Here is a 12,372-nt window from a genome sequence, read left to right as displayed (position 1 = left end):
TTCTATAGCCATTTTCTTGAGCGTTTTTTAAAATCATAAATGGCTGTTGGATCTTGTCAAATGCTTTCTCTGCATCTACTGAGATGATGGTGTGGTTTTTATTCCTCATTGTATTAATGTGGTATATCGCATTGATTTGTGGATGTTGAACCATCCCTGCATCCCTTGTATAAATCCCCCTTGATCATGGTGTATGATCCTTTTAATGTATTACTCTATTTGGTTTGCCATATTTTGTTGAGGATTTTTGCATCTATGTTCTTCAGTGATATTGGCCTGTAATTTTCCTTCTTTGTGTTGTCTTTGTCTGGCTTTGGGATCAGGGTGATGTTGGCCTTGTAAAATGTATTAGGAAGTGTTCCATCATCTTCAACATTTTGGAATAGTTTGAGAAGGATAGGTGTTAAATCTTCTTTGAATGTTTGGTAGAATTCTCTACAGGAGCCATCTGGTTCTTAGTTTTGGGGAAAGTTTTTGATTACTGTTTGACTCTCTTGTGATTGGTCTATTCAGGGTCTCTATTTCTTCTTCATTCAGTTTTGGGAGATTGTATGAGTAAGAATTTATCCATTTCTTCTAGATTGTCCAATTTGCTGGCTTTACAGTTTTTCATAGTATTCTCTTACAATCCTTTGTATTTCTGTGGTATCCATTGTAATTTCTCCTCTTTCATTTCTAATTTTATTTATTTGTGCCTTCTCTCTTTTTTTCTTAGTGAGTCTGGCTAAGGGCTTGTCAATTTTGTCTGTCTTGTGGAAGAAACAGCTCTTAGTTTCATTGATCCTTTCTACTGTTTCATTGTTTTGATTTCATTTATTTCTGCTCTAATTTTTATTATTTCCCTCTTCTTGACTTTGGGCTTTTTTGTTCTTCTTTTTCTAGTTCTGTTAGGTGTGGTTTATAATTGCTTATTTGAGATTTTTCTTGTTTCTTAAGGTGGGCCTGTACTGCTATGAATTTCCCTCTTAGGACTGCTTTTGCTGCATCTTGTATGAGTTGATGTGGTGTATTTTCATTTTTCTCCATATATTTTTTGATTTCTCTTTTAATTTCTTCAAGGATCTATTTGTTGTTCAGTAGCATGTTGTTTAGTCTCCACATATTTGTTGCTTCCCCAAGTTTTTTCTTGTAGGTGATATCTAATTTCATAGCATTATGGTTGGAAAAGATGCTTGATTTGATTTCAGTCTTCTTAAATTTATTGAGGCTTGCCTAGTTTCCCAGCATATGGTCTATCCTTGAGAATGTTCCATATGCACTTGAGAAGAATGTATACTCTGCTGTTCTTGGATGGAGTGTTCTCTGTGTATCTTTTAAGTCCATCTGGTCTAGTTTTTCATTTAATTCCACTTTTTTTTTTGGAGGAAGATTAGCCCTGAGCTAACATCTGCTGCCACTCCTCCTCTTTTTGCTGAGGAAGACTGGCCCTGAGCTAACATCTGTGCCGATCTTCCTCTACTTTATACGTGAGATAACTGCCACAGCATGGCTTGCCAAGCAGTGCCGTGTCTGCACCCGGGATATGAACCGGTGAACCCCGGGCCGCTTAAGTGGAATGTGCAAAGTTAACTGCTGTGCCCCTGGGCTGGCTCTAATTCCACTATTTTTTTGTCGACTTTCTGTCTGGATGAGCTATCCATTGATGTACGTGGACTGTTAAGGTCCCCTATTATTATTATGCTCTTAATAGGCTGTTTTAGGTTTTTTAATAGTTGCTTTATGTACTTTCATGCTCATGTGTTGGGTGCATATGTATTTATAGGTGTTATGTCTTCTTGGTGGAGTGTCCCTTTTATCATTATATATTGCCTCTCATTGTCTCTCATTGTCTGTTTTATCTTGAAGTCCGCCTTGTCTAAGTATGGCAACACCCACTTTCTTTTGTTTGCCGTTAGCTTGGAGTATCGTCTTCATCCTTTCACTCTAAGCCTGTGTTTGTCTTTAGAGCTGAGATGTTTCCTGGAGGCAGCATATTGTTGGTTCTTGTTTTTTAATCCATCTCAGCACTCTGTGTCTTTTGATTGGAGAATTCAGTCCATTTACTTTGAGGGTCCTTATTGATATATGAAGGCTTAATGCTGCCATTTTATCACTCGTTTTCCGGTTGTTTTGTATTTCCCTTGTTTCTTGTCCCATGTATTTGCAACTGCCAGTTCAGTTTGGTAGTTCTTTATGATGATTTTCTCTTTATTTATCATTTGTGTCTCTGTTATGAATATTTTGTTTAGTGGTTACCATGAGATTTGTATAAGAAATGTCATAGATGAGACAGTCCATTTTCTGATAGCCTCTTGTTTCCTTAGTTTAAGCTGATGCCACTCCTTTCTGTTTCTCCTTCTAAGTTATTCTTGTCACAACTTATTTCATCTTGTGTTGTGAGTTTGTGGTTAAAATGACAAGATTATAGTTATCTTTGATGTTTTTCTTCCTTTTATATGTAATGTTACAATGATTTGCTAACCTGTTCTGATAGGGAGCTGCAGTTTTCTGATTTTGTCTGCCTTTTTATCTCCTTGCTCAAGGCTTTGTAAACCCTTTCTTTCTTTTTGTTAAGGAGTGAGGGCCTTCTTGATAATTTCTTGTAGAGGGGGGTCTTGTGGTGATGAACTCCCTTAGATTTTGTTTATCTGGGAAAGTTTTTATTTCTCCGTCATATCTGAAGGATATTTTCACTGCATAGAGGATTCTTGGCTAAGTTTTTCTCTTTCAGAATTTTGCGTATATCATTCCGCTCTCTCCTAGGCTGTGAGGTTTCTGCTGAGAAATCTGCTGAAAGCCTGGTACGAGTTACTTTGTAGGTTATTTTCTTCTGTCTTACTGAGCTTAATATTTTTTCTTTCTCATTGACTTTTGCCGGTTTTACTAATATATGCCTTGGAGAAGGTCCTTTTACATTGGTGTAATTAGCAATTCTCTTAGCTTCTTTTACTTGTCATTCTAGCTGTTTCTCCAGGTTTGGGAAGTTCTCAGCTATTATTTCTTTGAAGAAACTCGGCTCTTTTTTTCCCTCTCTTCTCCCTCTGGAATACCTGTAATTCTTATATTGCATTTCCTAATTGAGTCATATATTTCTTAGAGCATTTCTTCATTTCTGTTTAGTTTTAGTTCTCTCTCGTCTTCCATCTGAAGCATTTTTGTATTTTTATCCTCTAAATTGCTAATTCTGTCCTCCATAATATCAGCTCTGTTATTTAAGGGCTCCAGATTTTTTTTTTTTTTTTTTGTCTCACTCATTGTGTTTTTCATCTCCAACATTTCTGATTGGTTTTTCTTTATAGTTTCAATCTCTCTTGTGAACAATTCCCTCTGCTCATTAATTTTATTCCTGATTTCATTGAACTGTCCCTGTGAGTTCTCTTGTTACTCATTGAGTTTTTTATTGATAGCTATTTTGAATTCTCTGTCATTTAGATTGTAAATTTCTGTGCCTTCACGATTGATGTCTACGTGCTTGTCATTTTCCTTTTGGTCTGGAGTATTAATATATTTTTTCATACTGTTTGTTGCTGTGGATTTGTACCTTCACATTGTGATAGTATCTGGTCTCAGATTCCACCTACTGCCACTGGGAGTGGGGATGTCAGGAGCTGTGTCTTCTGAGCCCGCTGTGATCTCTGGCCTCTGTGCCTGTCCTTTGGCATCTGTGCTGATATGGCCAGTCTGTGATTCCCGGCTCACTTGCTTACAGCTGCTGCTTTTCTAACATATGCACTGGCACTCTGGCTGACAGACTTAGCTGGAGCACTGGTGGGAGGAAGGGTGCTTTCTTTTTCATTTGCAATCTTGGTTAATTTCTTTCTTTCTTTCTTTTTTGAGGAAGATTAGCCCTGAGCTACCTACTGCCAATCCTCCTCTTTTTGCTGAGGAAGACTGGCCCTGAGCTAATATCCATGCCTGTCTTCCTCTACTTTATATGCGGAATGCCTGCCACAGCATGGCCTTTGCCAAGCAGTGCCATGTCTGCACGCTGGATCCAAACTGGCGAACCCCTGGCTGCTGAGAAGCGGGATGTGCGAACTTAACCGCTGTGCCACTGGGCTAGACCCCTGGTGAATTTCTCAATCTATCCTTGCTATCTGTTCTTCTGGGCTACTGGCTTGATGAAGACACTCCTGCAGTAGCTTTGCCTCCTCTGTGTCGAACTTTCCCACAGGCTGTGAGAGAACTTGGAGAGCAAAGGAGTTTTTGTGGAGAGTTGCCCCTCCCACTTCTTTTCTCAGAGCTGCACGTGTTCCCATGCCCTGGGTCTCTGCTGAGGAGGGAGAGGAGCTCCCCTTACCTCCTTCCACTTCCTCCCAGGGGATATAGCACGTCCACCTTCTGATGTATGGGTCCATGGATCTCTCAGACATCTTTTGTGTTGTGTGTGTGTCCTCTCTTGGTTTATGAACGTCATTTTCATTGTATCTTAGTGGGGACAGTGTAACGGAAGAGCTTCCTCTGCTGTGATGCTGACATCACTCTTCCAACTTCACCATTTTTTAAGTGGAGTTTGAGTGGTTTTAAATATGTTCACTCCGTGGTTTCAAATATGTTCACCATGTTGTGTGACCATCACCACTGTCTAATTCCAGAACATTTCCCTTTCCCTGAAAAGAAACTCTGTGCCTATTAGCAGTTAGTCCCCCTCTCCTCAATTCCCCCCTCCCCTTCCTCTGGCAACAGCAGTTTGCTTTCTGTAGCTGTAAATTTGCCGATTCTGGACATTTCCTATAAAGGAAAGTACATGTTATGTGGTCTTCTTGTGTTTGACTTCTTTCACTTAACGTGAGGTTTTCAAGCTTTATCCATGTACCATGTGGTAATACCTCATTCCTTTTAATGGCCGAATTATATTCCATTGTGTCAATAAACAGTGTTTATTCATCAGCTGATGGACATTGGGTTGTTTCCACTTTGGGGCTATAATGAGTAAGATGTAAACATTTGTGATGCATCTTGTGAACATATGTTTTTATTTTTCTGGCATATGTACCTAGGAGTGGAATTGCTGGGTCATGTAGCAACTCTTATGTTCAACTTTTTGAGTAGCTGCGAAATTGTTTTCCACAGCAGCTGCATCATTTTACATTCATACCTGCAATGTATGAGGGTTCCAGTTTCTCCACATCCTCACCAGTGCTTGTTATTGTCTGTCTTTTTGAGTATAACCATCCTAGTGGATATAAAGTAGTAATCTCATTGTGGTTTAGATTTGCATTTCCTGATGACTGTGATCTTGAGCAGCTTTTCCTTTGTGTATTGGCCATTTGTATATCTTTGGAGAAATGTCTGTTCAGATCCTTGGCCCATTTAAAAAATTGGATTATTTGTCTTTTTATTTTAAGAATTCTTTATATATTCTTGATACAAGTGTCATCAGATTTGTGCTTTGCAAATATTTTCTCCCTTTCTCTGGGTTATTTTTTTAACTTTCTTAGTGGTTTCCTTTGAAACACAAAAGTTTTAAATTTTGATGCAGTCCAATTTCTTCCTTTTTTTTTTTGTTTGTGCTTTTGGTGTCATATCTAGAAACCGTTTGCCTATTCCAAGGTCATGCAGATTTTCACCTATGTTTCCTTCTAATAATTTTATAGTTTTCACTCTTACATTTAAGTCTTTGATCCATTTTGAGTTCATTTTTGCATATGGTGTGAGGTAGGGGTCCAACTTAATTCTTTTGCATGTTGATATCTGGTTGTCCCAGCACCATTTGTTCATGTTTTATGTTGATGTGTGTTGGTGTAGATCTGTTTATATTTATCGTACCTGGAATTTGTTTAGCTTGTTGGATGTGTAGATTCCTATTCTTCTTGAAATTTGGGAAGTTTTCTGCTGTTGTATTTTTTTATTGTGGTAAAATAACTATAGTATTTGCCGTTTTAACTATATTTGTGTATAATTCAGTGGCATTAAGTACATTAACACTGTTTTGCAGTTGTCACCACTGTCTGTTTTCAAAACATTTTTCATCACCCAAGCAGAAACCTGTATCCATTAAGCAATAACTACTCATACCTTCTTCCTCTCAGTCCCTGGTAACCTCTATTCTATGTTCTCTATGAGTTTGTCTGTACTAGGTATTTCATACAAGTGTAATCATACAACATTTGCTGTTTTGCGTCTGGCTTAATCTACTTAGCATAACATTTTTAATGTTCATCCATATTGTAGCATGTATCAGAACCATATTCCTTTTTATGGGTGAATAATATTCCATTGTATGTACATTTTGTTTATCCATAAGTCTGTTGATGTACACTTGGGTATTTAACTCCTTTTGGCTGTTGTGAATAATGCTACTGTGAACATTCATATACACTTACCTGTTTGAGTCATTGTTTTCTCATCTTTTTGGTATATGTCTAGAAATGGAATTACCAGGGGTTGGGGCTGGGGTAAGTTAAAATATGCAGCAAAGTTCACTGTTCTTACTGAGAATTAGGCCTTTTTTAAAAATAAATGTTCCCTGGGTTGCTGCAAGTCTTTGATTAATTTTCAGAGCTAAGAAAATGTTAATTCTGATAGTTTTTGTCCATTTTTTTCTTTTGTGGAGTCGTAGAATTTGGAGTTCCTTACTTTGCCTTTTTCGCTGATGTCAGTGATCCATATCATTTAAAAACTTTCACTTTCTTGGCTAGTATATAGAAATTCAGTTGACTTTTGTATATTGAAGTTTCAGTGACCTCACTAAATTTATGGTAAGTACTTTTTTTAAATGAAAAAAGATGTTTATGTTTCTTTTACACAAAGTTTAAATGATTTCTAAACTCATTCTTTTTGAAGGATGTTATCAGACGTCTTTAAGAACCATGAAAGATTGTTGGTTCTCCCTTATGAAATGCAGAATATACCTCATGGAAGGACTCATGTCACCTTTAAAAATATATTAATGTTATTTTATGAAAAGTGGCATTTAAAGTGGTAACCTTTGAAATATTTCAATAACTCAGAAAAGCGCTGAATATTCTCTTATACAAAAACCTGTATATTAGTACCTGGATTTAATAGGAACAGTTTGTCATATTTACTTCAAATATAGAAAAAAAATTACAAAATTGTTGGAAGACCTGTCCTCCCTTTATATTTGACGTCTTCCCCTTCCGAGGGGTAACTTATTTTGACATTGGTGTGTGTACTTCCTGCTCATATTTTTTTAAAGTTTAATATACTTTTCTTTTTGTGACCTTTTTAGTCAACATTTTTAAAGATTATTTATTGAAAGTGTAGATCTATTTCATTCATTTTAAGTTCTATAGTGTTTTCCTAACTTTTTAACCTATTTATTTTAACAAAGATCATTATTTTCAAGACAGTGCAGGATACGTGGAATTTCTGCCCCTACCTTGGAAGAAGAAGGTCGTGTAGACTTTTAATTCTACATAACATCCATGTTCTTTTCACCGCTAGTTATTAGGCTCTTTATAGAACTTGGAATTGGCATCAATTAAAGGAAAAGAAGAGCGTTTCTTTTAAACGTTTGAGTTTCTGCTGTGTGTGGAATAATAGATACCAGCGATACTGAGGTATTACATAGTCATTGGCTCAGCGGAAGAGATAGATTTGAAAAGGAACCATGTTGAACTTACAGGAAAGAAAAGAGTGATTAAAAACATAATGGATGGATTAAACAGATTAAACACAGTTGAAGAGAATAGATGAATCCAAAGATCTGAGGAAATGGAAAATATGAAAGCAGCTAATGGATATGGAAGATAGAATAAGAAGCTCTGTTATTCCAACATATATCTAAATATCTTCTGAGGAGAGAGAGGAGAAAATGAGGGGAGGGGAAGCAGTGGAAAGGAGACTATTGAAAGAGAATAGATGAGACTTTTCTAGATGTCAAGAGGTATAAGAGTCCCGAGCAAACAAAGTAAAAACAAATTTACACCCTTATGATGTATTGAAATTATGAGATTACAGAGATAAAAAATCTTTAAAACTCCCAGAGAAAAACAGACAGATCCATCTGTAAAAGAACGAGAGATTAACAGCAGAGCTTTTTTTTCAGTAAAGGTAGAGATAAGAATATAGTAGAATTCAGAATGCTGAGCGAGAATAGCTCTGAATCCAAACTGCTGTAGTCACATAATTTAAATGTTGGGGAGAAATAGTGCCATTCAGATAAAGGTGGTGTTTAATACTCTCAGGCTGTTTGAGGAAAGAACTACTAAATCATATATATTAGTAAGAAGGAAACTGATTGCAGGAAGACAGGAGAGGGAAGCAGTGATGCACCAAAATAAATAAATGAAAAATTTAAAATTGGTAAGCATATTGGTTAACCTAAGTAAGTACTGACTGTATAAGCTAGTAATAATAACGATGATTAATTTCAGGGTTTTAGAAATAAGAAAGAACTAAAATACTAGCAAATGAAAAGACTAAAGTTTTTCACCAGCGCAGTAGGAAGGAGAATAGGTTAAAACTAACTTCAAGATTTCTTAAATATGGTAAAATTGAAGAGGAATCAGAAAAAGGATAAAATGTCTAACTTACTAGTGGAGGAAATACTTTGTAGGAAGAGAATATGTTGAAAATAATTTAAATGTTAAATATTCATAGTGGAATTTAAGAACATCAGTAAAAGCATAAAATAAAATATCGCATTTTTGGAAATCTAATGGACAGAAAGGAGAACAAGAAGCATTGGAAAAACTCAGTAAAGAGAAAATTGAAAATAAGATGATAGAAAATAAAAATCCATGTATCAATAGCTATAATATATGTAAACATTTCGTTGCCAGGTTGAAAATAAAGAGAAAAAATGTTGGTCCAATATTAACCAAAAAAAACCTGGTATAGAAATAGATAAAATAGGCTCTAAGGCAGACATGTTACAGATAAAGAAATAATTACCTAATGATACCATCCATGTTCACTGGGAAGACATTACAGTTCTTAACATGGGTTGAATCTAATAACATGTTTTTTGGGTTTTTTTTTTTGAGGAAGATTAGCCCTGAGCTAACTGCTGTCAATCCTCCTCTTTTTGCTGAGGAAGACTGGCTCTGAGCTAACATCCGTGCCCATCTTCCTCTACTTTTTTTATATGTGGGACGCCTACTACAGCATGGTGTGCGAAGCGGTGCCATATCCACACCCCAGGATCCCACTGGGTGAACTCCGGGCCGCTGAAACGGAACGTGTGCACTTAACCGCTGCACCACCGGTCTGGCCCCAAACAACATATTCTTAAAGTATATAAAGCAAAAATAGACATAATTATAAGGAAACATTTGCAAATCATAGTTAAACCATTGATCCTAGGTTTAAACACTTTTTCCCTCAGAAACTGATAGATTGAGCAGACTAGAAATGATTAAGACTATAGATGATTTGAGTACCAGTTACTAATCTTGATTTAATAGTTCTATTTGGAATAATATGCCCCCACATTGTAAATTACACATCCTTTTCTAGCATATGGAAAATATGTACAATTTGACCATCTATTATGCCAAAAGGAAGTCCCAAAATATACCATAGAATTTATATCATAGATTATGTCCTCAAGTTAAAGTAGAAATCATAAACAAAACCTTTAATCCTTTTGGTTTGGAAACTGAATTTCTCAGTTTTGGAAATAGTGAAATATTTAGAACTGAATGACAGTAAGAACAGAACATATCAGAACTTATGGGATATAGCTAAAGCAGCTAGCTTTTTGAGGAAATTTTATAGTTTTAAATACGTCCACTAGAAAAAAATTAACTCAGTGTTCCACTTAAGTAATTACAAAAGGGATAAAGAAAACTCAGTGGAAGGAAGTAAAAAATATAATAGACATAAATGCTAGAAATAAATACAGTGGATTTTTATTCAGCAGTAAAGTGGATAAGGTACGTTTTCGCCCATCAACAAAAACCAAGGTGAATAAAAGAAGCAAGACAAATATTTTCTGTATGATTCCATTATATAAAACTCAAAAACAAAACTAAACAATACATTGCATAAAGGTATATACATAGTTGGTAAAATAAAATAAGAACAAGAAAATGAAAAACAATTCAGGATATTGGTTAGGTGGGGGCCAAGTGTCTTGGGGAAGAAGGGAAACATGATAGGCAGGGACACAAATAGGTTGCACAGGTACTGGGAACATTTTAGTCTTAAGCTGGATGGTGGGTTCATAGGTTTTCATTTTATTATATTTTAAACTTACATATATATTATATATGTTTACTTATGTACACACATATAAGAAAGTAACTTATACCAAAAAAACAAAAAAGATCAAAAAGATAAACTGTTTTTTTCTGAAAAGAGATAAACCCTGACAAGGTTTCTTAAAAGATAAAGAGGCACAAATAAATAATTTAGAATAAAAAGTGGATGTAAGTGTTGATAAATAGATTTGTTGTTAGGTCGAAGAGTATTCTGTAAGGTTTAGGTCATAGATGCATAACTATAAATCTACTGTGTGATAGTTCTGCCCCGTTTTATAAACTGACTTTAAAAATACATTATATATAATTCAGGGCCAGCCTGGTGGCATAGGGGTTAAGTTCACGTGTTTGACTTCTGTGCCCTGGGGTTCACTGGCCCGCATCCCAGGCACAGACTGCTCATCAAACCATGCTGTGGCAGGCATCCCACATATAAAGTAGAGGAAGGTGAGCACAGATGTTAGCTCAGGACCAATCTTCCTCAGCAAAAAGAGTAGTATTGGTGGCGGATGTTAGCTCAGGGCTAATCTTCCTCAACGCCCCCCACCCTGCAAAAAAACCATATAATTCAATATCAAGAAATATCATATGTAGAACTTTTACCTTTATTGATCAGTTTCTTTATAAATAGTTGCAAGTTCATAAACTGAATAATCTCAGTTTCTTTATTTCCTGCCCAGTTGGCGTTTTGGTTTTGAATTGATCCCATTCTGCCCCAGATGGGATCAAATTTTCTTTGAACTGTTTCGATTGCATTGTTTGGTATTCAATTGAATTAAAAATGTACTGTTTGTAACAGGAAATCAAACTCTGCGCCTATATGTCTGTGCTTTGAGTAAGATGTTTATTATTTTTTGTAGGGAGCAAATATCAGTCTAGATTTATTTAATCCTGTGTGGACTGTAGAAATCCTGTTAATGGTGCAGTTGTGGCCACTTCCAGTGTTTTACAAGTTCACTTTTTCCTTTTAGTCATTTTCTGATCCCCAAAGCAAGTGGTAGGTTTTTTTAAATTGTAGCCTTATCTATTTATATCAATAAAGTTGAACTTTTATAGGTCAAATATGACATTTCTTTTTAGTAACTATCCATTAATGCCCTAAAATACTTATGTAAAGTCGTTGAATTATGGAAGGCTTCAATTAATTTGGCCACCATGTCCACAAGATTTCTTTGTTGTTGTTTTGTGTTGTTCTTGTGTGTATGTTTTGATATTGTAGGCTATCAAGATGGAAATGATTCAGAAGCTCCAGGGGCATCCAGAAGAGGTGGAAGAGGTAGTTTCCGAGGTTGCCGTGGAGGATTTGGTCTAGGAAGTCCAAGTTAGTAGTGGATTGCAAATGGTGTGCTTCATCTGTTAAGAAGGAAATGATAAAAAAAATTATACCTATCACATAAGGTTGTTATAAGGATTGTATGAGAATAGTTTAGCACAGTGGCTGATACATAATCACCTGCATCGTATATAATATTTTTTAGACATACATATAATTGCATACTGGTTAAGTTGAAATGTATGAATCCTTTTAGAAGTTTGTGTGACTCAGTTCTTTTATGTTAAATACTATCAAGTGTTTTAGAGCCTTGATAATAATGGCTGACCTTATAAATAGCTGGCCTTCTCTGTGGCTCAACTGCCCAACCCCACAATGTGGCTTTCTACCTTAAATTCTTCCAGCCATCATTCCTTGGAGTTAAGGTATTGTCTTTAGAAGTCACTGTTGGATTGTATGTGTCTTTTAACAGAGGAGGACAGATTAGTGGCTTTGGGAGCTAAAAGATAAAGTTGTAATAATGATTTAATAGATGTATAGAAGATTAGTGAATTGTCACTTTTATAGAAGTGTAGGGATCTGGAGGGTTGGTGTGCAGGACTGCTAAGGTTTGATTTGGCAACAGTGGGAGCAAGGCATGCTATTCTGGACAATAAGCAGTGAGATGATGCAATGTGAAATTTATGGGGCAGTAATGGTGCTACTTTTCAGAGGTGATTTAACTTTTGCTTATATCATATTTTGGCATAACATTGGCCCTAACTTCTTTTACAAAATAATTTTAATACAATAAAATTGTGAGGGAGTAACTTGTAATTGAAGGAAATAATTTGTGGAGAAAGCCTTTTTGTGATGCTTAGAAAAATACTGTGATTCCTGTTAAAGTATTTTACCCCACATCTTTTAACTTCTGGCACCATAACTTGATTTTTTTCTCTTAATTGCATG

At 35.9% G+C, this 12,372-nt stretch overlaps 1 protein-coding gene across 13 annotated transcripts in view; it reads left to right on the top strand.

Annotated features, from left to right (window-relative positions):
• DDX4 (DEAD-box helicase 4) overlaps positions 1–12,372 on the top strand; it is a 75,490-nt gene that overhangs the window by 35,681 nt on the left and 27,437 nt on the right. For 5 of the 13 annotated variants that reach the window (XM_070587568.1, XM_008534131.2, XM_070587573.1 and 2 more), the window contains one exon: positions 11,371–11,472. The exons of 4 other annotated variants lie outside the window; for them this stretch is intronic. In XM_070587568.1, coding sequence (XP_070443669.1) covers positions 11,371–11,472 — 102 coding nt within the window. The remainder of the gene's footprint in view (positions 1–11,370; positions 11,473–12,372) is intronic. 4 more of the 13 variants (XM_070587572.1, XM_070587571.1, XM_070587566.1 and 1 more) reach the window with 1 other exon arrangement.

Source organism: Equus przewalskii, chromosome 20 (assembly GCF_037783145.1).
Source record: "Equus przewalskii isolate Varuska chromosome 20, EquPr2, whole genome shotgun sequence".
Classification (NCBI taxonomy): domain Eukaryota; kingdom Metazoa; phylum Chordata; class Mammalia; order Perissodactyla; family Equidae; genus Equus; species Equus przewalskii.
This window is presented reverse-complemented; position numbering and strand designations above follow the sequence as displayed.